Here is a 25,610-nt window from a genome sequence, read left to right as displayed (position 1 = left end):
ATGGAGCAGGCTTAAGTCTAATGACAAGGTGTTAGAAATGGGGGTCTCTTGTTGGCAGAAGGTAGGTACCTTTGTCCAATAGGGTCCAAATAGGGACACTTGCTTCTAGTCAGGGTATGGGGGATACACACTTTAGATAATCCCAGCTCACCCCCTTGGTAGCTTGGCACAAGCAGACTGGCTTTTCCCAAATGCAATGTGTAAGGTATTTGTACCAACACTCAGAGTAACACAGTGATAACACCACAAATGGACACCACACTGGTTTAGAAAATAAAGTATCTTTATCTAAACATAATAAGATCAAAATGACAAAAATCCAACATACAAGTATTAAGTAAAATGACTTTCAAAAGGTTTTAGCAACTGGGTCCATAGAAAAATATGGATGCATGATTTCTTGCAAGGTACCTGTTGTGGTGACAAAATTCACCACGCCAAACATTCTTAGCGATGGGAAGCGTTGAAAAACGAAGAGATGAGTAGATTCCTGAGACCTTTGTGGATGCTGTGCGTCAGTTCCACTGGACATAGGGAAGGGGTGTGTCAGGTCCGGTCTGTAAGTGGAAGCGATGCATAGATTCTGAGGCAACTCCCGTCCATGGGTGATGCGTCGGGGAAAACTTTCCGCACAGGGACGATGCGTGGAAATCCGGGGTGCGTCAGCGCATGATGCGGCATTATTGAGCGGAGCTGCGTCGGTTTCTTTAACCGAGATCCCTCAATGTGTTGATTTTTGCAGCGGTGACAGGCGCTGTGTCGGTTTCAGCAGCAGCGTGGCGGTGAGATCCTTCTCGCACCACGACGTTGAGTCAGAAAAACTGTTGCAAGAAGAGCGATTGTCGATTTTCTTGTTGTTGCATTGCTTTCCATCTCCCAGCAGCAGAAACAACCTCCAGAAGCCACACACAGTCACAGGTACTCCTGACAGGTCAAAACTCTCTTTTTAAACCTGACACTGTGACCTATATGAATAGTTGAATTTATATAGATAAGGGAATGGAATAATATTGAAAACCCTAATGCGTCACGTTTAATGGAAATTAGTGTCTATAAAGTGGGGCCCTGTGTTGTTTATAAAGGTCAAAACTCCCAGCAAGGAAATTAAAGGGAGCTTGGGGTGAAGTCTTTTTGTTCCAGAGACTTCAAAACAGGAGGCAAACTCTACTCAAGCCCTTGGAGAATTTCCTCAAGCAGGAGACACAGCATACAGCAAAGTCCTTTTCCTTTCCGTGGCAGAAACCGCAACTGCAGGCCAACCCCAGACAGACAGCAAGGGCAGTACTTCTCCTCAGTTTCTCCAGCTCTTCTCCTTGGCAAAGGTTCCTCTTGATTAGCAGCACCACCCCCTACCCCTCAGCGCCTTCAGACCCTCACGGGTAAGTAGCGCGCTCTACAAGAACTCTGATTGATTGATTGATTGATTGATTGATTGATTGATTCCAGAAGTAGTCTAAAGTTCAGGTGTTTTAGGTCTAATACTCATACCCCAAAATGTCTTTATTCTCTTTGTGCAAGGGTCTCTGATCCCAATCCAAACCAGTTCTGTCCTCTCTTTTGCAGCTGTGGCGGCAGGAAGTGGAGACAACATTGTGTAAGGCAGACTGGTCCTATTTAGGTGCAAGGGAAATCTCACCCCACCACTCTACATGCAGACCTGGCATATTCAGCTGCTAGTAAGAACTTCTCCCCCTACTCTGAATGCAGTTCAGGTCTATTCATTCCAGCCGTGACTCATTCAGGAAAGCCAGGACACACATCAACCCCCTCCCCCCGGGGGGGCGGCTGTCTGAGAGAATTTACCCCCCCCAGCCCCTGTCTCTCCAAAACCAGACAGTCAATACACAAACATGGAAGAGGCACACAGAATGGTTAAACAAGAAAATACCTACTTTCTAAAAGTGGTATTTTCATTCACAGAATGTAAAAATCACCCTCACTAAAATATGCATTTTAACATTCAGGGTTCAGGCATACTAAACTTTAATTTCTTACCTTGTTCCCAGGGGCAGTTATGTTTATAAGCTGTTATAAACAAACTCCCCATTCTGTCCTATGGGAACTGGTATCCTTGCAAAAGTGGAAAACAAAATTGGCAGTAATTCACTATCAGGACATGCCACACACATGAGGGCATGTCCTACCTTTCACATACACTGCACCCTGCCCACAGGGGCACATTGGGCCTACCTAATGGGTGACTAACATGTAAGAAAAGAGAAGGTTAGGGCCTGGCAAGTGGTGCACTTGCAAAGTCAACATGGCAATTAACAACTGCGCACAGAAACTGCAGTGGCAGGTCTGAGTTACCTTTTCAGAACTACTCATGTGGGTGGCACAATCAGTGGTGCAGGCCCACTAGTAGCATTTGATTTACCAGCCCTGGCGCACTTAGTGCACTTTACTAGGGACTGACCAGTAAGTCAAATATGCCAATCATGGATAACCAATAATGTTCACAATTACACAGAGAGCATTTGAACTTTAGCACTGATTAGCAGTGGTAAAGTGCCCAAAGTCCTAAAACCAACAACAGGTCAGGACAAAATAGGAGGAAGAAGTAAAATGTTTTTGGATTACCCTGCAAAAAGGGCCAAGTCCAACACAAGGAGTTCCAGAGGGAGCTTGAGTATAATGGTAAGGAATTCCAGAGTCAGCTTATGTCCAATGATAAAGAGTTCCTGAGCAAGCTTACGTCTAACAGCTGGGAGTTCAGGAGCAAACTTATTTCTAATGGAAAGGAGTTTCAAACCAAAATTATGTCTAATGGCTAGTAGTTCCAGAGTGAGCTCACGTCTAACTAAAATGAGTTCTAGAGCTAGCTTATGTCTAGTGGCAAGTTGTTCTAGAGCAAGCTTATGTCTAGTGCAAAGGAGTTCCAGAGTGAGCTTATGTCTAGTGGCAAGGAGTTACAGAGCATGCTTATGTCTAGTGGCATGGAGTTTCCGACCGATCTTACGTCTAATGGCAAGTAGTTCCAGAGTGAGCTTACATCTAACTAAAAGGAGTTCTAGAGCTAGCTTATGTCTAGTGACAAGGACTTCTAGAGCAAACGTATGTCTAGTGGCAATGAGTTCCAGAGCGAGCTTATGTCTAGTGGCAAGTAGTTCCAGAGTGAGCATAAGTCTAACTACAATGAGTTCCAGAGCGCACTAATGCCTAGTGGCAAGAGTTCCAGAATGAGCTTATGTCTAAGTGCGAGGAGTTCCAGATTACATGGGCTTGAACCAAAAAAGGTCACCTCTGCAGGTCCCAAGGTTACATATTTATTTATTTATTTAAAGAGTTTTATATAGCGCTGGCTAGACCCGGAGGTATCAGAGCGCTTTACATGAGAATCAAAAATGTAACATAAAAAGTACAACAATTACACAATAAATCCTCCCAAAAAATAGGCAATACAATTAGGAGAGGAGAGAAAGGAGAGTGAGAAGTAGTGGAGGGGGCAGGGGAGGTGAGAAAGGGAGGAAAAGGGAAGAGACAATACGGAGAGGCGAAAAGAAGTCTGTCTAAAGACCGACTGGGTAGGTGAAGACCAAGGAGGGAATCCACGGCCCATCTCACCTATAGCTAAACCAGGTAGCTTCATCGGGCATCAGACAAAAAAAGTTCAGTCTCAGTACATTGAGAGAGGGGAGAAGGAGAGACATAAATAGAGGGAAGTTGCGGGAGGAGACGGCAGGAGGGATGAAGGAAGTGAAACAATGTGGTATTAACAGTATTACAGAAAAAGATCAACAATTACACATTACATCAAACAATCAGCAATACAGTAGAAGAGGCGAGAAAGGAGATATAAAAGGAGTGGGGGTAGGTGAGGTGAGAACGTGAGGGTAAGGGTAGAGACAACCGTAGAGACGAGAGGAAGTCTGTCTAAAGACCGACTGGGTAGGTGACGACCAAGGAGGGAATCCACTGTCCATCTCCCCTATAGCTAAACCAGGTAGCTCCATCGGGCATCAGACAAAGAAGTTCGGTCTCAAGTGTCGGGGGAAGAGGTTCGCAGAAACACAGGATGGGAGGGAGATACGGCAGAAAGACGAAGGAAAGTCTGCCCAAAGACCGGCTGGGTAGGTGACGGTCGAGGGGGAAGTCCCAAAACCCATCTCCTCTATAGCTATCAGGTAGCTCCACCGGGCTTTGGCCAAATAGCTAGGTCTCAATGGGAAACATTTAAATAACATGGGGGGCAAAATACCTGGAGCGTAGAAATGAGGGAACAGGGCAGGTGAGAAAGGGAGGATAGGGGAAGAGACAACAAGGAGAGACGAAAAGAAATCTGTCTAAAGGCCGACTGGGTAGGTGACGACCAAGGAGGGAATCCACAGCCAGCACCTTCATAAGAGCTAGGTGTTGCTGTGGGTCAGCATATGGGCTTTATGAGCAGCTTCATGTATTTTCCGGTTCAGATGCAAAGGGGGAGCATCGCCTTCATTAGGCTCATAGTCCTGATACCTCAGATTGCTACAGTGAATCTTCTGAATGTGATGGAACGGGAGCCTCTTCAGGGGTAGATGCTGGCTGTGGGTTGTTGGAAGTTATGTCAGTCAGCATATGTGTCTGCATAATAACATGAAAGTGTGACTGCAGATCTTGTCATTGCTTCCGCCTGATGATGCATGAGGCTAAGGTAATGGTGACAAATTCATGGTGTATTCCGAAATTTTGGAAATGTTGGCGTACCATAAACCAAACGATTCATAAGTGTGACAATATTATCATTGTTTGGATACCTGCATTGACTCCTGTTTTAATTTGAATTCACATTGAAACTACCCTGCCTCACCTTCAAATCATGACAAACAACTTTTGTCTCGTTTAAATCCTTGAAGTCCAAATGCGTGTGGGCAAAAGTTTGGTTTATGATCAGGGCACAAGTTGTGGGTACACGCAAGTAGAAGGTGTCCACCCACTATTTACACAGGGTAGACACCGTCCATCCTGCCAAGAGGGCCCCACTGAAATATACTGAACTTGTCCCGGTGTCATTTTCAGACACCAGAACATTGTCATCAGTGCCTGCACCTTGTCTGCTTTCCATTCCCAGCAGCAACGTGCAGGCGAGGATGGGGCTTTGTTATGTTCACCTCCAGCTGGACCAAAGATAAAGTCTGAAGTTAAGGGCCCACTAGGTCTTGTGCCTCACACTTTGATTCAAATGCAATGAAACAAAAACGAAGGCACACTAAAACACATTGCTTGCTATCATATCACTTCACAGGTACTTAAGAGAGGCATGCTTTTGACCTTGTACAGTCCGTGTATATAAGACTAGGCCCGGGCGGAGTTCTGTGTAAAAACTGTGCTGCACTAAGAAGGAGTTCTGCAAGCGGCAGAGTGCATTAGGTTGTGCTATTCGCGCTGTTTTTTAGCGCTGGGTGTTTGCCCCACGCAAGAAAATCAGTGAGAACAGCACCATGCGCAAAGCAAGTGTGCGCTACTTCTTACTGCCATTCAAATAGATGTTCTACTCGAGTGGCAGCTTCCTCAACACGAATGGAAGGTTTCTTAACGTGAACAGTAGCAGCCATCCGCGACCGCTTGCGTTGAGAAATCTCGCCAGGAGGTGGTCTGGAGTAAGATTTTCCTTACTCATGCTCACCACCTTAAAGCTGGGTGAGCTCGAGCGAGGAAAAAACTCTGCTTCGGGAGTGTAGGTTGTCGTAACTCTGCACACAGCTCAGAGTGGGAAAAACTCCACAAACTGGAAATTCACACCCAGGCCTATATAAGACATATGCATGTACTGTAAAAATGTTAAATGTGTTGGTCTGCCCCATATTTACACAAATAAGAATTTAAATATCAACATTTTATTTCTTTTATAGCACTACTCATCCCAATGCAATGTGTTGGTCTGCCCCATATTTACACAAATAAGAATTTAAATATCAACATTTTATTTCTTTTATAGCACTACTCATCCCAATGCAGGGTGTCAGAATCTTTTACACCGCATGTAAACATTATACTTTGACAATAAATCACGTAAGTGTGTAAATCAACGTACAAGATGTGTTATACAAGACAGTGAGGGTTACAAGGTGTAGGAGTCTCGTGTCCTTCATAGTCCACTGTGCTATATTATAATTACTAAAATGTATGAACTGAAAGTAACAAAAGGATCTCTATGTTAAAAGCAGTAACCCACTTACCTAGCTACGTACAATAAAAATGTCATCCACATGTTTCATGATGTGCTTCGCAGGTGACACATTAGCCATCTATGCTAGTTTGTTTCAAGTCTAGGACTAGAAATAGAAAAATTAAAGATCTCTCCAGCAAATGCATTAACCTCCAGAGTTATTATACCATTATTATTACTCCCTGAGATTTACTGGGCACAGACAGATCTCTGCAGCAGGTGCCTTAACCCCATAAGATATTTTAACATGCAGACTTTGCAACCAATTAAGCAGAACACATCTACTGCCATGTTTCTCTTTGTTGCCAATTTCTTTGTGGCAGAGTTTAAAAAAAAATATATGTATTATTTGAAGCCCAAATTTTGTGTCGGTGTTCTGCCATGTTTTTGGCTCAACCTCGACAGAAAATCTCATTTGGTAAATCTGGTAATACGCTTAAATGTACTCATACTAAACGTGAGAAACATATCTGTGTGGTCTTAATATCTGATGTCACTTCCTGTGAGGTCACTTCCTGTGATGCCACGTGCACCGTCAGTGCCATAACATCATGCGCTGTCACGTGCAATGCCATGAAGTCACTTAGTTAGTCTCCCCACTTCTGATTTTTAGGACTTTTGCACTGTTTATGCCCATCTCTCCAACCCCACGCTGCACACTGTAGACACAGGTCTATTGTCAACATCTGCTGCATGTGCTACCGTCACACACCTCAACTCAGGATGGCGTAGATTGCAGGCACACTCCAGTAAGCCTCCCGATTGGCTGGACAGTTCGCGGCATTGAATAGTGGGTATTAATTTGCATTTGTAATGCCAATTCCTGACCAGGGCCGGCTCTAGGGCAGTGTGACCAGAGCCACCGCACCAGGTGCTGCCTTCCAGGGGGCAGCATGCGTGCAAGTTTATTGTTATTTTAAAGCACCAGCTGCTGCCGCGCTCGTTTCCTCCTGCAATTTCCGGCCATCAAAAATATGTCTGGATAAATCCTGTGATTAATGTTCTTCCTTGTGTTAAACATGGTTCAGTATACTCCGGCAAAAATAGCCAAATTTGCACCAGTTCCTGTCCAGGTGTGTCCGAGGTGTAATCTGGTCAATGCCGTCGACCTTCATATGTTTTTTGAATGCGCAGAACTAAGCCTATTTTTGAAGAATGTGGGGGACTCTCTGAGAGCCATTTTTGAAGCGGACATAGAGATCAATCTCCATCTGGTGATTTTTGGTATAAACAATCTTATAAATGGGGTGCTTCCGCAGTGCCACATTGGTTTGCTGCTCTATCTTATCATTCTGACTAGGAGGGAGATTTGTATCAGATGGAAAGACCCGACTCCCCGAACAGAGAAAGTTGGTTAAAAGCTGCACTGCGTATGGCATGTTTAGAGCAAGAAGGTGGACTGGAAATGCATGATAACATCTGGTCTCCATTGTTAACCTGGGGAAGGCGCTTGCGTTTGATAACCTGTTAGATCCTTGGTATCCTAGATGGTTCCAATGATTGCACCAGTCCTCAAGCTCGTGATGAAGGCCACGGTGGCCTAGACGAACGCAGTACCAATCTACTCACAGACAGATTTCACAGCGTTTCGTTGTTCATCAAACATAACGCCCCCGGCACGAAAGCAGCCACGGTCTGCACGCGCTCCAGCCGGTGGCGGTGGATGAGAGTGCGCCGGGTTTGCCGGCCGCTAGAGGGCGATGGCCACCGTTCTTCGTATGCATCACATCAGATCTCATGGATGCTAAACGAGAAATAAACTGAGCCGCTGTAACTGGAGGCAACACCACCACGTCGCGCACACAGGTTTAGGGCCCTCTTTGAGTACAGGGCCTGAATACCTTTGAGATCGGGGAGGCCCAGGGGGCCCCTCATTCCATTCTGCAGGGGGTCCCCTCATTTTGAGGTACGCGTCAGAAGGCCCAGGCCGCAGTCCCAGCCCAACAGCACAAAGGGCGATACCGCAAATATCTTGATACAGCCTCAAAATGTGTGTAGTTTCATGTTTTATCTTCTATAAAACGACAAAATACAGATTTATCTGCAAGTCCTTCGCTCAGTGCGACTTTTATTCTCTTCCGAACCTATTTAGCTGAATGGACTTTTGGGCGTCTCAAATACTTATTTCTCATAAAACGGAAGAGAAAGTGTGTCATAATAATTTCAGTGATGGGGAGCTTCTGTATTCCAGAATTCTGGCTCATTTCATCATGTCTCTTCCTACCTCTTCAAATGTAAACACAAAAAAATATTGTCAAATGTATTTGTGTCATTGCCTTTCATTTCCCCTACTCTACAAAAAAATATTCATATTTCAAACAAGCAGTGGGACATCCATTACGTCTTGCTTGTGAAGCTGGTATGCCAGGCCAATGCTGGCATGTTTTCTCTAATACCCTCTATGCATGCATACACTTGCATCCACCCTTGAATACTAGTTTTGTAAGAATGTTGATAAAGTATTCCAAGATGGCCATTATCCTTGCAAATATTGCCGTCGCACATAAGGAGGCCATCTTGAATTTGTTTTTGTTTTTTGGGGGAGACCTCAGTGTTTGCTATATTTTTCGCTGTACATTTCGAAAAGTCAATCCCGTGTGATATCTTTCTACACTAGAAATAATTACTAGTTTCTCATCCAAATTTCCATGGCGCGCTATAAAAAGGAAGTGGGATATATTATAATGTCAGGGGGTATTTTATATGCTAATCGTACTGCTGTGATATTACAGTTGTAATAACAGTGCACCTATAATGCCACGACTCTGTGATTATTAGTATTTATTAGCTGTATAGATACCTTTGTAGATCGGTGCCTCTGGTATTAGTCTATTTTCTTAGACAAATTGGGTGGGCACATTCTTTTTTATAATTTTGCATTATTACCCACACATGCAGGCAATAATGGCTATTAACACCTTGCATTTACGGAAATGAGGATGTTGACACCTTATAACCCTAAACAGAGAGTTGCAGCCTTTCACTCTCACTTGGAGCATCATGAAAAAAACATCATTCCCTTGCAGTGCTTCTCCCTTTTCCTCCACAGAAGCTTTTATTTTAGACATGGCTTTATGGCCTCCACCCCTTGCTTTGCTAAAGGGAAATGTGATTACCACAGATTAGTAGAAAAACCTAGAAAAACATGGTAGTTTATTAATGTGATTGATTGGACTTCGTCCTCAGCAAGCAAGGAGTTGTAGCTCCCTGTGCTGTCACTCACATCACTCACTGCTTTCACTTTTCAATGAGTATTAAGGTAAATAGTATTTCTCCTTCTTTCCTTCACCTACACAATTCACATTCAGAAATACTAAGTTGTGCACTTTTGGCCCTTAGACCTGAAGAATGCCTGTGAGCTATAGAGATGGGTAGAAACATGTTGACCATTAAGACATGAAAGGTCTTAAGTTAAAACCCATTTGTTTTTAATTTTGTGCTAGGGAGGAACAATGACCTGGAGTCAATGCTAACTTGAGGCAATTGTATTCTTGAGGTCCACTATCTGTAGAACACATGAAATGTTGATCTGACCCCCCCCCCCCTTGCCCCCGAAGTTATATCAAACACAAGGAACAAGCAAGAGCTTCCATTTACTGATATAAATTGTTAAAGGGCTCCTCTCAATCCCACAGTGACCTACAACATCCTTCTACAGTAAGGAGCTGATCCTATGGTGAAGCATGGCACTTGCCTTGGTGAGGGTCTGTCGCCCTTCTGACTCAGAATGTGGAGTTAATAAACAATAAAGACGTCACTCACTACAAGCACAGCAGAGCAGTGTCACTGGAACATGCTTCGTTCATATAAATGTATAAAGAGACCAAAGCATTCTTGTGTTGCATTAATCATGGAGGGTATTCTGTGATCCTAACTGCATTTTCCTCCAATGTATTCATTGTGTGAAAACAGCAGCGCTTTACATGTCGCAGTTTATCTATAAGTGCAAACTTACATTTCTCATGCATTATTTTTTGGAGGAACAAAACACTAAACATATTTAAAATATTGCTGCCTAATTTGTCATTTGAGTCTTCGAATTTTTTTTAAACCGTTTTTGATCATTGTAAATAGTTTACACTACAGAGACAGGAGTCACATTTGCATCAGCCAAATTAACAACTTTAATGTACGTTTCTTGCAAAAACAAAATTACACGCCCATGGAAGTCGTGAAACAGCCAAGAGGAAGACAACCAAGAGAGGAAGAGGCTTAATCAAGGCAAGGAGGGGAAGATGTCGTCAGGGAGAAGTTCAGAGAGGAGGACATTGTTAATCAGGGTCCAGTGTAGAGAGGAGGAGAAGGTAGGAAGGAGAAGTGTAAAGAGGAGAAGATGGTATGTCATGTATGGGTGCAGAGAGGAGAGGATGGTATCAGGGACATGTGCATAAAGACTAAGGGAGCTGAGACCACATATTACATTCACATTGAAGACAGAGGAAAAAAGACCAATCAAAGACAAGGACAAAAGACTGACATAAACTGCTGAAGAAGCCTTGAAGAGCCCACAGAAGCTGTACATGGAGAGTTTTTCAAAATGGCCACAGCCTGTGGCAGAAGGGTCGGGGGCACTCGGACGCCTCTCGGACAGAATCACTTTAGGAGGCTGCTGTTCGTGTTTGGGTAGCTGTCTGATTATTTTCCCCTTGTAACTGACAGAGAGAAAAAAATGTTTCATTTGGACAACATTGAAAACAAAATGGCATAATAATAAAAAAAAAAGCATAAACTGTGGTTCTTTGTTATTGGTCTGATGTCATAAACATAACCTGTATTTGTAAAGAGCATGTTCACCCAAGTGTATCTCTGCACAGAATAACAGATGTTTACTGTTACCCACCTCAATGGTATTCATTTTATCGACCGTAGAAGGATGAACGGCTGAGTGGACCTGCCAGGATTCGAACCTGTGACAATGAGCTCGAAAATAGGCCACTATAGTGGAAGCATTAGTCGATTAAGCCTCCAGACATGGCTTTTTGATTATATTTATAGTTGCAAGTTTCTTGCAGAAAGATCTTAAGCATTACTTTTGTTTGTACTCAATCATGATCACTGCTGAATCGAGCCAATATCCGCATTAAATAGTTCAATGAGATAATGTGCCTGCTGCCCAGATCTGGATATAATTTTCTAGTCACAGGCTTGAATGCTGGTGGTTTAAGGAAGCCTTTTGTGAAATGAAAACCCTGAGTCGAGTATTGGTAAAACATGGCATTAACTTCACAAGCATGTTAAAGGTTTCAAAGTTTTGCAAAAAAATTGCACCAAGTGAGCTAAATTGCTTGATCAGGACCAGGAATGCTCAGGCTGTTTTTTCCATGTGTATGCAGCACAAACCTGGCCCAAGGGTTTTAGAGTGCTTTAAAAGAAAAACAAAAAACGTTACACATTTTTTTAGGCACAGGAGAAAGTGATTTGCTCAGAATAACAGGATGTTGAGCCAAATCGGGGGTGCGAGCCTGGCTTCTGAGCAGCAGCTCTTGCCACTAGGCCAGATCTAAGAAAGAAACCTAGCATTGTGAGACTTCCCATCTGCCACTGAATCTAAACTATCGAACTAGAGAAGAAAATGGTCACCATCACCCGCAGGACAAGAGCATGGCCCAGCTGAAGTAATACATGTTTAGAGCCACTCTCAGGTAACGAAACCCTACAGATTAACCGGCCAGACTCAAACTCACAAAGCATATGTTAAACAGTGCTGCTCCTTAGGGGGGAAGATGCATTCGGACCATCCATGGACTGCACTTGTGGCTGAGCATATACCGCCCTTGGATCTGCCCAACATTTTGCATGAGTTGGGTAGACCAATGGCGCCCAAGTGAGGGACATATGAGGCTATTTCCTTTTTACCCTTAGTCCATGGCTGGCTGAAAGAGAGAGCTAAATATGCCTCTTACCCATTCCTAAGACAAAACTAGTGCATCCCGCAGTTGCTGGGGGGGGGGGGAGGGGACCAGGTGACATAGGGATTACCATCACCACCGGAAAACTTGAAACACATCCATTCATTCACAAGATCTCGCCCCTAAAGTTGGTTTGGCTCTTGGGACCTCACTGTGTGTGTGCAGGTTTATTTCCCTGCACCAGGGGCTCCCCGGAACATGAACATTTCGATTGGTAGAGAAAGAGTCTGGTCTCCCTGAACTGTTTCTGGTGTCCCTTCCCATCAACCAGAAGGACTCTGCTGATCATGATAATCAAACACCGGCGGTCTCAAGGCATTGTCAAGTACACACATTTAGCACATCTCAACATGTAGACATGCATACAGTTCGCTTTTAGGTGGCGGATAATGGGGTGTGAGATATAATAAATATACCACTGTGGCGGGCCCACTGAGCTACCTATTTTTAAACCAGACTTGAAAAGATGGCTTTAGTTACATAGAAAGGTAAACTGTAACATTTTGGTTACTAACACAGCTAAATGATTACTCAAGGACAGAAAACAGAGCTATGGATTGCCCCCACTCAAACAATCGAGGACAGTATAATATCACATTTAGCAGATGTGCTAATGCTGCTGGAAGGGGTTTCTAAGAGCTGGAAATCTCTCTAGTGTCATTTTATCTCTAGAGAAGGTTCTAGGTTCTTCTGTTTATTTTCAATATCGTTCACATGACTGCCCTTCTTTCATTATAACCAGAAAATAAAGAGCATAATAGCCCTAACTTTACATCGACTTTATTGTTTTTGATAGTAGTGCCTTTCTGAGTCTGGTATTCAAACTTAGGGCCTGATTTAGAGTTTGGCAGATGGGTACTCCATCACAAATGTAATGAATAACGCGTCTGCCTTATTGCAAGTGCATTTATTACTATGCCACTTGTATTAACCCCTTGAACGCGCATGGAATTCCCCAGCGGTGTGGGTGAATTCCATGCTTGCGCGATTCCGACGGCCCCTGGCCGTCTGACGCACATGCCCACCATGACGTCGGACGGCCGGGGGCCATCCGACGCATGGAAAGGGTTAAGGCAGATGGGATATTCATGTTTTGTGACCGAGAACCACATGACAAACTCAAAATCAGGCTCTAACGACAATTCCTTGATAGTACTTGAATGCTCGCTATCGGTATCCTTGGGGAGTGGAATATATGAGTGAGTAACTTAGTGATACACTTGGAGTACAACAGCACCGCAAGAACGCCGACACCAATGGTAAAACAACAGCACCCATTACAGATAATTCACAGTAACAACTGACTGTGCCAGACACAGAGTAAAGGCCCCATAAACTGAAAAGAAGCTACAGTCAGCAAGTATCCCCCTAGAGTACCTTTCAGCATGCATGGAGAGTATGACCAGAACTCCCAAATATCTCTAGAATCACAATAATACTGGAGAGATTGAGCCCCTCTCCATTCTTTGAATTAAAGCACAAAATGGCGCTTGTCTGACTTACCTCCTCTGTTGGTCTGATCAGCAGGTTTCTTGTCTCCACCCGGTACCCTATGAGACAGGAGTATGTGAGAAGTTAATGTCAGAACAATTGAATCCCTGCTACATTCAATCTACCATCTTTATCTTAACTAGGAATCTTCTCATATTAGTGGTCCTAAGCGAAGCACATTTTAATATGATGTAGGTAAGATTTTAGTGAATTTGATTTCATCAACAGAATTTAATTGTCCCATAAAAAGAATAACCTCATATCTTACTTTATTGAATATAACCTAAAGGTTGAACTAGTGGGGAGGTATTAAGATAAAATATTTAACATTCTAAAGAAATACACAATGCCAAATTAAAAAGCTCATTTGAAGCTCAGTAGGTCTGCAAAGGCGAATCAGGCTGAAAGTTTAAAAAACATCGCTGTTGCATCATAATATTAAATAAGTACGTTTTCATTCTGATTCAGATTTACAATTAATGAATCTTTTTTGGGAGAGAATTATTTTGTTTCTCCAATGAACTGGTTGTTTTTTGAAAAATAAATGTTTTTTTGTCAAAGAAAAAATATTCTGTTACTGATTTTAATGTTGGGAAAACGATATACAAATACACTTAAAATGAAAAAAGTATGGAAATATTAAGAGGAGTTGAAAAGACACAAATAATTAACAGTTTGATATATTAATATATCATGATATTGATTATGTTACACACCAGTTCAAAAAGGAGACCCTCAGCCTAGTAGCAGAAGCTTTTATTAATTAGCTAATTTCTCTTTAAATTCTAAAAATGTAAGAACTTGGTAATTGGATCAAATTTACATTTAGAAGTACTTAGCCTATAAGTCATCATTGCAGTTGCCTGTTCAAAACAGAAACATGAGATATACTCCTGCCACCACTAGATGGATGATGGCAGGTAGTTGAAATATGGAATGCCCCTTTTCATCAATGCCTAAGCAATAGTTAGTTGTACAACATGGTTGCATCAGCTATCAAAAGCTGATAACCAGTTAATATTAATCCTTGATAGTCTCACCCAAAAATAAGGAGGATTGAGGAGTGCTGATACCTAGATTTGCAGACCAGATTGATTCTAGAATAAATCTTGTCCCAGGATTTACACAATTCTTAATAGTAAGAAAACATAAACGAGTAATCTACCACAAGTCTTCTTCACCTGGGGCAAGAAGATATCGCTTTTGTCCCTGTTGAAAGAGCAGATGTGGAGTATAATTAATCCAAACTATTGTGTGAAAGCTTTCAATACAGAGTTTCTCAAGTTTCAATGAGCACAATTGTCGTTTTTTTAAAATAGTTTTTTGCTGATTAATTTATTGTTTTTGATATGATTTGCAGCCTGATGCAAAGCACATTTTGAGTCAGAATTTGAGCTATTTCCTTTCAGGCAAAGTAAATTTATGAAGTGCTAATCCTTGTATGTACAGATTAGCTCCAACCGCAATAACCTTCTAGAGCTCCTCTGTACTGGTATGCTGGGGTATACCGTACACTTTTTTTCATACAACATTACCAATGAAAAAGCTCAATCAGAAGCCATTTTAAGTAACCATCTTTAAAGGAGCCACTCAGTGTTGTTGTTATTCCATCCCACTCACTTGCTGTCCTGCCCTTCCAGGAGGCTGCGGTACTTTCCTATCTCTTGCTCCAGGCGCGCTTTGATGTCCAGGAGGGTCGTGTACTCAATGCTGTTTTGTTCCATGTCGGATCTCATCTGGCTCAGCTCTGATTCAATATTGGTGATCCTGGTCTGCAGCTGCGCCAGCTGCATGCAATAGCGCCCTTCTGTTTCGGCTAGACTGGCTTCTAATGAGGCTTTCTGCGAGTAGGAGGAGAGGTGATGTTAAGCAAAAAAGCAACCATTCTTGGTACAAATAAGATCAAACAATAAGTGCTCTATCTAAAAAATTACTTTAACATTTGCCATCCCAATTATAAAGCCATTACAGCTACACTTATTACCCCCTATTGGTGAGGTGCAAGAACTGCCCCGGGGCTTATAGTGATACAGAATGTGAGGTAGAGGAGGTATCCAAACAAACAACCTCCCCCAACATTTAGTAGCTGTTATAAGGAAAAAAGAAAACATTCGGTTTCCAAATACAGCTTCTTTCAATATCCCAGGGATAGGTACGGTGTTAAAACAGACATTCCCCACTTTTTGTTAAATGTTGAATATAAAAAATGCATTTATATAACACGAAAAATATAGATCTATTTTTGAACATTTGAGCATTGACTTCAATTAACCAATTGCAGGTATAATGTAGTGTGTTAATACAATCAGCTTTCTTTTGGGAGATAATCTCATATATACTGAATAACTATACAATACAATATAATTTTGAAGGGGAACAAGGACCAGAAAGAAAACAGAGCATTCAAAGTCAATACGAAGAGTCTAGGTCAATTTCGCCACCTTTTAAATGGCACTTTGTCACACGAGCTATGGCTCGTCCTTGTGGAATGATGCGCACTGCATTGGCCTTTACAGGAAAGGTGCCTGAAGTAGATTATAAACTTAAAGTCTTGGGTTTCATTACTGTGGAGAGTCATGTTACATGTAATGAGGAGGCCAAGCTTCCCATACTAATCATGGACTTTGTTGTGAACATTTATCTACCCTAACACCTGGTAGTATCTTACACATTGTTTACTACATTACATTTCTTGATTTTGTCAGTAACTGAGAAAACATTATTTAAAATAATTACTTTGAAAATGTTTCATCCTCAAGGCCAGAGTTGTCCTAAGCAGACTAAGGATCTTCTTATGAGTTAGTGTGAGTATCCACAATTTGAAAAGTTTTAGTTGCATCCACTTGCCCTAAAAAGAATGATGGTGGTACAGGTAATTCGGAGGGCCTGGCCACTGAGGATGGTCAGATGTCTCCTATTGTTATAGTTGTATCGAAAAAGGCTCCCCTCTTCCAGAGGTTACTTTGGGTATAGAACTTTTACAAAAAGAAGGCTTTATTTGAGACTACTTAAAGTTGTGCATCATACAAATGCTATTTACGCATTGTGTTAATTCAGTGCATACATACTCTTTGGATGTCGTCCAAGGTTACTGGTGATGCATCATGGGACAGTAGACACTGGGGGTGATAAATACAACATATGCCTATATATAGCAAAATTATTCCCTATGGTTGTGGAGCTACTTTAGGAGAGAAGTAAGGACAGCTTTGACATCTGCCTTGAAGCACATTACAGATTATTTGGATGAATACACATTTTGGGAGAAATTGAAGAGGAAAAAGTCCTCTAAGGGAGGTACTATTGTGGTATCTTTGACTGTGCTCAGAAATAGAGACCTTGTCACACACTGTCGACACACATATTGCAAATGCACTCACTCAAGTGGTCGACTTTGGACAACTAGGAACATTTCATGCTGCTTTTGCTTAATGACAAAGAATCAAAGGGACTATTTTCAAAGTCTACTTAAAGCCAATAATTCGAAACTCTACTAAAATTAGGCAGCTACCATGTCCTGAAGACCAAGAGATACTTTTTTTCCTAGAAAAGAGGTGCGTAGATCCAGGAGGTTTGGATCAGGGCATATTTTCAGTATAATTACTATGTAAGCAAATTCTATTTATAGACGCTGACTGTAAATGTATCTTACATAGATAGCCTTAAAATCTGGATCGATGTTTCGGCGACCCACAGCGGCAACCCCTGTCCTACAGTATTAAAGAATGCCACAGAGCAGCTAAAGCACTTGCCACAAATATGGGTTCGGGTTTCTATCAACGAGGGCATTATGAGATTCTATGGGTAGTTTTATTTTAACAAGTTTCCTCTCATAACTTCCAGTAGAACTTCTGTGGATGCTTAGCAAGGCAGCTGACTTAGCATCACAGACTCTTGTTTCAGTTTTTTGTCCAGTTAATGCAGGCCACATGTTTTTCTCAATGGACGGCCGACTCGCCTTTCCAAGGTCAAAGGAATGATTATTATTCAGTTTGAAGATATGAATAGTATTCACATTATTCGCCAACGGCAATCTTCATGGGCTGATTCTGCATGTTTTGTGCAATATACCTACGTTGAGTCTTATTTTTTGTTTGAAAATAGTGGTTACATTCTGGAACCAAAAACGTTATAAAAGAGTAAGTAATTCTACAAAGACTCTCTAACCAAACCAGAGCACTGGCTACAACATGAAACTGATTATAGAATTGTGGCTTTACCCATAATGCCTTCCTGAGGAGCATAAGCTCACAGCAATGCTATAAACTCACCATGCTGAGCTGTGCCTGCAGTTCGATCTCCAGACTCTGCAAGCTCTGACGGACACTCGATATCTCGCTCTTCGATGATTGGACGGCTTGGGTATCTGCAGAGACGCTTTGAATCAATTCTTTGCTCTACAAAGAAAACAATGCATCATTTGTAAGGCCTCATCTTTCATGAAACAGATGTGATGGATCATGCAGAGGCCAATGACTGCTGGGTGAGATGGCTAGACATCGCCTGCTCAGTGCCACCGATTACCATACAGTTTTCACCAAGAATGAATACTGCTAGGAACACCAATTGTGTTGCATTCTACTGTTCTTCGCGCCAGGTTGCTCATTACTATAGCAAATGCAAACAAATATATTACGTTTGCAAACCCTGTGATAAGCAAAATGATTTGCAAAAAACGTATGTTGTCCATGTACTAAACTCCTTTTGTAAATCAGAAAGCCATTTTTAGGTGCAAAGCCAATCTCAGGGCATTGCAAACTTCAAAATGGCTATTTAGCATCCCTTAGGCCTGTCGTTCTATGATCCCTCTTCAAATTGGAATGTACAGTCAGGTTTTCAAAAAGTCAATGCGTAATTTGCACCCACTCTTGGCCGGCCCCTTCCTCCTACATCTGGCCCATAGAGCTCTCTCAAACACAAGACCAATAGTATGTAGTGTTCCTCGCTTCTAAGCAATCTTCCTTGACGTTGCTTTATGAGTGTCATATATAAAATCTGTACCCTATACCCAACAAACTCATGAGCTCAATAAACATAATCAAGAAAAAGTTTCATTCCCAAATTCCATTCTTTTAATCGTGTGAATGGGCAGATGTGACTAACAGGTATGTGGGGGGAGGAGATGGTAAAAAAGCTTTTCTCTGAAATAAGAGAAGCAAATCTGATATAAATAATTTAAAAATGTTGGTAAGAGTTTCTTGGCAATGGTGTTCTTTAATTTCTTATAGACCCTATCTCTGTTGTACCTTCAATCCCCAGATCCCCTGTCAATGCTCGTGCACCAGCATGGGACCAGGTATCCCAAAAGCATGGCTAGCTGGTTGCTTTAACCTTTAAAACACACTGAAATGCCAGGGAACTAAATATTCAAAATGGTGTCTTCCACTGAAACCTCAACACATAATCTCTACTATAAAACAAATATGTAGATAATAAGACCGTGATGTAATGTGCTCCTTGCCCATGTCAAGTGGGTTATGTCACCAATAGGTTAGGTGAAGGTGATCAAGATAAAATAGTTGAAGCAATTCATTTGTCTACTCACCCTAGCCTGGTACTGCTCCTCCGCCTGCTTCCGATACTTCTCAGCCAGCTTCTCGTAGTCCACTCTCAAGTCATTCAGAACCTTCAGCAAGTCTGCTCCTGGTGCCGCGTTCATCTCAACATTGAGGCTTCCGGCCTGCTGGTTCTGGGCTCCCTTCATTTCCTGTGTGAAACTTCAGAGGGTCATTTGCCTGACTAAGGGCTGGTTAAGCATAGGTAGTGCATCTGTGAGAACATGCACTTTGGTGATGTAACATTTGTGATGTCACCCTCTGACATCACTTCTAGTGTGTCATTTCTCTGACATCTGTAATCTCCTACACTCAAGCTTTCTTCAAATACCTCTAGTGTGTATTGATAGTTTTCTGGCTCTGTTTTGAAACTTTACATTGCTAGTGGCTCAGCTTGGGAAGATTCTGTCACAGTGAGTGGATTCTTTACTACTTTTGAGCCAACAGCACTTTGGATTCTGGGATGTGTAGTTCGTATTCCCACAACATAAACACTGCTCTACAAATCAGGGCAGGCAGATGGATGTTAGATGAAGGCGACACTCATGATTTGTGACCAGTGGATGGGCCAAATAGAAATCTCTGCTAATAATGCACAGTGTGATTTGGGCGAGTGTGTGTGTCACTGCTGTGTAATAGGAGGTGTCAGAAGCAACATACCATACAGAATAGGGTGGCAGGACAAGAAAAAAACTGCCTGTATCTGTAGAAGTACATAATAGCCATAAAACTAGAGAATCACATTGGAATAGACATAGATATTGGCCATCCTTTAGGTTTGTTAAAGGTGCTTTGACCTGAGAGCGGGCAGTCAAAGTAGTCTGTGCTTTAAATTGACAGGTACTGAGTACCTACAGTGTTTTCTAATTTAAAAGAAAATGTGCATACCAGCTGTCTCAGTAGGGGTGCAACCCTTTTATTGGGAATGTACCAGTACTTGTTAGTAGCAAAAATTTACTTTTCGATATTGAGTAATTGCACCTTTATGCTTCTAGTTCAAGTACTGACGGTCAAGGAATCGAAGTGCATCACTAGTGACAATAGTTGGGTGCATGGTCCTATTTACATTTGCCACACTTCAGTCATCAAGGACTGTGATCACACAAGGATTGCAAGGATATTCTCATGACATAGTAAAAAAAACAGTATCTTGAGATTCCAATGACATCAAAGAGTGACAGACTGCCAAGCCAAATATAGAAAGCGAGTCGCCGGTCTATATTTTGTGCAGTACTATACCCATTTTTGCTCTCATTGTCATCCAAAAATACTAGGCTGTTTTGACCACCTCGAACTTCTATTTAGAGTCCTTTTATATTTCTTCAACACACTTTTAGTGCTTCAACTCAAGCTTCCCTGACCATACAGTAAATTCTCAGAATATCAAAGCATCATATTCTTCGAGAACCCCTACTTAGTCAACTGCTGCCCTACCTTTTTGAGAGCTTTTGATTTTTTGTTTTGGATACAGTTTTCTTGCCTTTAAAAAGTTCCGCCAGGACGAACTCACATGCGGGCTCACCCTTTAAAGTCTATGAACCATCACCACATTGCAAATTTTGGATCAACAACTATTTGATCCTAACTAAGGGTGGGTGTAGCTTGCGTAATTCTGTGTAGTGTAATCATACAGAATAACCTAAGAAGTTTGCAAGATTACGCTTGAAGTACACAAGAAGAGTAATTCTGCAGTTAGCACCATTTCTTATAGCAAAAATGCCCTTTTGCATCCTAAATTGACATGAGGAGGAATTTAGCTGAAAGAAATACAATGAAATTCAACAACACAAACAGTGAGTGCAAGCAGATGCTCGAGCACACTTAATGTGCTCTGGGGGTAGGATTTTTACCCAATTTACTACCAGCATATAGTGCTAGTTTCTTAGCACGAAATGCACCCGCTCAACCAAAATGGACACAAGCATGCATTTTTTCCTAAGAAACAATGCTAAATGCAGCAGAAAAGGAATACTGAGTGCAAAGTTGCTGCTCGCGCTCTCTAAATGTGCTTGCAGCAGGATTATCTCCCAAATGATTCTTAATTATGTAATTACTGGTATTTTCATGCCATAGCATAATGCAGAATTACCGAAATGACCCTGATTACTCCAGCCCAATCAAAATTCTGCTGAGGTCTAATCCTAGCCCCAGAAGTCTACCTTACAATTTTACTAGATTGCAAAGACACAACATTTCTTATGTTCTTCATTATTCATGATATGGAAATCTTATGATTTTCCCCCAAATGATTCTTAATTAGGCGAGCAGGAGCAATTACTTAATTACTGGTAATTTCATGTCACAGCATAACACAGAATTACGTAAATTACCCTGATTACTCCAGCCGAATCAAAATTCAGCAGAGGCCTAATCCTAGCCCCAGACTTTTACCTTAATGTTTTACTAGATTGCACAGATGCAACATTTCTTATGTTTTTTATTATTCATGATATGGACATCTTATGGTCGCTGCATTTGCTCATTGTGCAACAGATGGAAATTCTCTTCGTATAATAAAACTTTCTATTCCTAAATCTGCATTAACTTCTCGACTAAACGTACAGCATTGCTAAATTGTTATTCTGAGTTTAATTGAGTAGTGCCGTGGCATTTGTGTCACGCATTTCGTTCTTGGAACCACCTTTCTGATTTGAGTGGTCCAGAACGCCGCAAGGTTCAGCACATCACATACCATATCATTCACTGTGTATCTGTTGCTATTTCACCTGACTGGATTGGGTTGACTTGTGGGTATGGATTTCACTGTCACTGGTTTATGCTCATGCATCGCTGCACCAGCGGACATCGGGCTTAACACCAGGGAGTCCTAGTGCATCAGGAGACCGCGGCGGGGAGAGCCGCTTCCATTCACCGGCTGGAGGTTGCTGTGGGGGCAATAGAGGCATGCCTGCACGGGACTCCACTTCCCAGGAGTCTGTGCGCCTTCCACCTGTGCCAGAGGCCCGCCCACCCTCCCATTCAGCCAATTATTTAGCAGCGACCCGTAACCGCTACGAGAAACACGAGCGGGAACGCGCCCGGGAGAAGCCCGGGACAAGGGCGGGACAGTCTGTGACAGTCCAGGGCAGGAGGAGGCAGGGCTGGGCCCCCCCCTTACATTTACCAACAAAAGGTACTGTACATTTATTTGCTTTCCAATAGTTTGTGGACAATGGTGAAAAGGAAAATCCCGGAGGACCCTATTGACTCTGTTGGAGGGGCTACCAAGGGAGGAAAACGCGCTAAGAGACAGAAATGCAAGCCCGCCAGAAAGCGCCAGCTAAACGCAGGGGAAAATTGTGTTATGGACCGGATTGATAGAATTGATGAACTGATCCTAGATTGTACTGATTTGCTAGTAGCCACACCCAATCCAGGGGGAGATGCTGGCGAGGTAGCTAGCTTAGGGGTTACAAAGGGTGGAAAGAGCAAAACAAGGGGGCCAGCAGTTATACCTAGAATGTTTATGGGTAAACCACCTGTAGAGGCAAATCCACCAGCACCTAAGATTACTGAGGATAATTTAGATGTGTGTGGATCAAATGTAGATCAGATTACAGAACGCTTCTTAAGTCTACCCTGTACTAATAAGTTTACTGTTTTAGCCCATATCGAAAATTCCCATCTAGATAGTGGGCTGGACATGACAGGATCTGGTTTAAGTTTAGCAGAAAATACCCCTGAGATATTACCAGAGGCAGCTGATCATCGTGATAAGCCTCTGTTCAACTTAGTAACCCATTTATGGGCCCTAATCAAGGGTATGCAAGTTAAGATTGATAACTTAACTACTGTTGTAAACAGTCTAAAGGTGAAACAAAATAAAGCTGCTGTAATATCTAAAGCCCCTAGCTCTAACCAGGTAAGCGCATCAACTCACGCAGGAAATGGTATCTCCTTCTTAAATAAAAAATCAAGACCAGATGCAGCTGCACCCAAAAGCTCAAGAACAAACGAGACTGCTAGATCAGGGAATCTAGTGCCTTTGGAGAATCGCCAATCCCATGGGTACAACTTAATTCCAACAAGGGGCGCAACAAGGCAATCTGTGGATAATCGACCACCCAGACTAATTCAGGCTGGGTACAATCCCCCATCAAGCCGGCATCAAATGGGCTATACAGGATCAAACACTGGTCTCACCATACCCAATCGTAACCCTGCCAAATCACCACCAGTATACTTGATTAACATACCTAAGCTCCATGTTGGCAGGGAACACGAAACTCCCGATTCTTTGACTAACAAAGCTATCCATTGGATTAGGTATGTAAGGGGATGTAGATCAGTGATCAGGGAGGACATCCTGTGCACAAGCAGGCTAACTTCCCAGGGTGATGCCTACGACTGCATAGAACTTATTTTAAAAAACCCAATGGTAGCTGGAGAACTATTAAATCTAGAATTTAGATTCTGTTCCCCAGATCATTCCAGGATCCAGATGAGAGCAACCCCCCTGCCAGTCCTGGAAGCCTATAAGAGGGAATCAGGACGATAGTTCATATGGGGAAAGTTCGAGACTAGACTTGAACGATTGACTCCCATTCTTACCCCCAATTGAATTAGTCAGTGAAGTAGACAACAGGGAAACATCAGGAGAGGATCTTAGTTGTACTCTAGCAAATTCTCTTATAAATCAAATTTTACTGGCCTGTCCCACTGATGAATCTATCCTATCCCCTATTGAACTAGCCAGTAAAAAAGACAAAAATGAAACAACAGGAGAGGATCCTCGTTGTATCTTAGCAAATTCCCTTATAAATCAAACTCTCGGGGCCTGTCCCACTGATGAATCTATCCCCCCATTATTTACCTAGAGTCTTCAGGGTAGGCCTGTTCTGTGCCTCGTGTCAGTAACCCTGGATCCGTTCTTTCATGGAACATAGCTGGCCTAAAGACTAAGTGAGAGTCACCTGAGTGGGCATTATTTATTCAAGAACATGAAATATGCCTATTCCAGGAAACATGGGCAATGGAGGAAGTACACTTACCTGGCTATTTAAATTATAGCATCCCTGCAGTGAAGGAAGGGAGGGGGAGACCATCTGGAGGGCTAACTATTTGGTTAAGACAGGACCTGGGGGTAGTAGTAAAATCTATTCCCACTAACCACAGATATCTCCAGGTCCTAAGACTTAAGTTTCCAAATCTTGTACCAGTTTATGTCTACAACATGTATGTGAGAAGTACGGGGGGCAGAAAATCAGAGGTTCTTGTGCTCTTGGAAGATTCACTAGAAAGCCATTGTTCTCCTTTTAATGTAATTGTGGGGGGGGATTTGAATGTAAATTTTGAGCCTCTTATGAAGGGAAGCTGGAATGTGTGCCGGAGGAGGAGGACAGAGAGTGGGGGATTCCCAAATTGGATCTTGAACCGGTTTGTAAATGGTCAGATATAGTGTTTCAAATGAATTCTATTTGTTTAAATAAAGGTTTAAGAGCAGCAAATGCACTGGCGTAGCTAGGGGGGGCAAGGGGGGCGGTCAGCCCCAGGCAGCACGATTTTAAGGGCGGCGGTCGTGCGGCACTGGCCTGTAATAATTTATTTGGCCATGGGCTGAACTGACTGCGCAGAAGTCATTATGCTGACTTTTGCGCAGCCGAGTGTTAGCTGCTTTCACGTGACATGGCATCAGGACTGCAAGAGCGTGTTGAGAGGGACTGGAGTCGGGTGACAGGAAGTTCAGTTACTCCTGAGACAGGCAGGGCCCCAGTGCGAGCGGGCTGTAGTTACGATTTGTTTCTGTAGTTTAAGTGGCAGCCTCTCACTGCTCGCAGGGCTGCCTGTGCCAAATTGGCCACCGACTGGACCTGTTTGGAGAAGAGAGGTCACAGAATGTCATCAGAGAGGCCGCTGCCTGGCTCACTGAGGTATTAATAAATATTTTTGAAATTAACAGCCTGAGAAACACCGAGCCTGTAGCTCTGCTCACTGCTCTCCAGGCTCATGGGTGGTGCCGCGGTGGGTTAGGCTCCGCTCCATTCCGGTGATTTATTTAGAGATTTCATTTAGATTTTGAATACCATGTTGCCCTTATTATACCTTCCAGCAACCTGCTTTTGCTAGGTTGCTGAAGTATAACAATCTTTAAACTTCCACCTGCACTTCACATGGTTTGTTTCCACTCCTGGTCATTTTACCCAAGAAACGTATGAACAAAAACTTTTTACCACTTGTCTGCTTTCCGTTTTTAAAAAAATCCATTCGGGCTATTTTATTTTAGGAAGTGTATAAACTGCTGCTCCTAGCTTTTTGCACATGACTGTTTTTTAACTGCAGGTGTAAAGTGTAGGATGAGAGGAGATTCCACAAGTCTGAGTGCGTTTTTGAAGAAGTGTTTTGGAGGAGTATGTGCATGGGAGAAAGCAGAAGAATGGTGTTGTGTTGCTTTTGGCACCTGTTGAGGAGAACTGCATTTCCATTTCTGGTGCTTTGCAGCAGTTTTAAGATAATCTTAAAGTTTCTCATTGCTCAAATGGGTGTAATTTCTTGTATTATTGTTTCCCTCGT

At 42.5% G+C, this 25,610-nt stretch overlaps 1 protein-coding gene across 1 annotated transcript in view; it reads right to left on the bottom strand.

The window, feature by feature from the left end:
- Nucleotides 1-10,637: 10,637 nt before the first annotated feature.
- Nucleotides 10,638-25,610, bottom strand: part of LOC144755993 (keratin, type I cytoskeletal 13-like) — a 39,356-nt gene continuing 24,383 nt past the window's right edge. Inside the window, exons 4-8 of the mRNA XM_078645465.1 lie at nucleotides 19,091-19,252; nucleotides 17,817-17,942; nucleotides 15,166-15,386; nucleotides 13,558-13,604; nucleotides 10,638-10,797 (exon numbers count right to left, since the gene is read on the bottom strand). Of these exons, the coding sequence (XP_078501591.1) occupies nucleotides 10,781-10,797; nucleotides 13,558-13,604; nucleotides 15,166-15,386; nucleotides 17,817-17,942; nucleotides 19,091-19,252 (573 nt within the window). The 3' untranslated portion in view covers nucleotides 10,638-10,780. The remainder of the gene's footprint in view (nucleotides 10,798-13,557; nucleotides 13,605-15,165; nucleotides 15,387-17,816; nucleotides 17,943-19,090; nucleotides 19,253-25,610) is intronic.

Source organism: Lissotriton helveticus, chromosome 5_1, assembly GCF_964261635.1.
Source record: "Lissotriton helveticus chromosome 5_1, aLisHel1.1, whole genome shotgun sequence".
Lineage (NCBI taxonomy): Eukaryota > Metazoa > Chordata > Amphibia > Caudata > Salamandridae > Lissotriton > Lissotriton helveticus.
The sequence above is the reverse complement of the archived record's forward strand: the minus strand, read 5'-3'. Positions and strand labels throughout refer to the sequence as shown.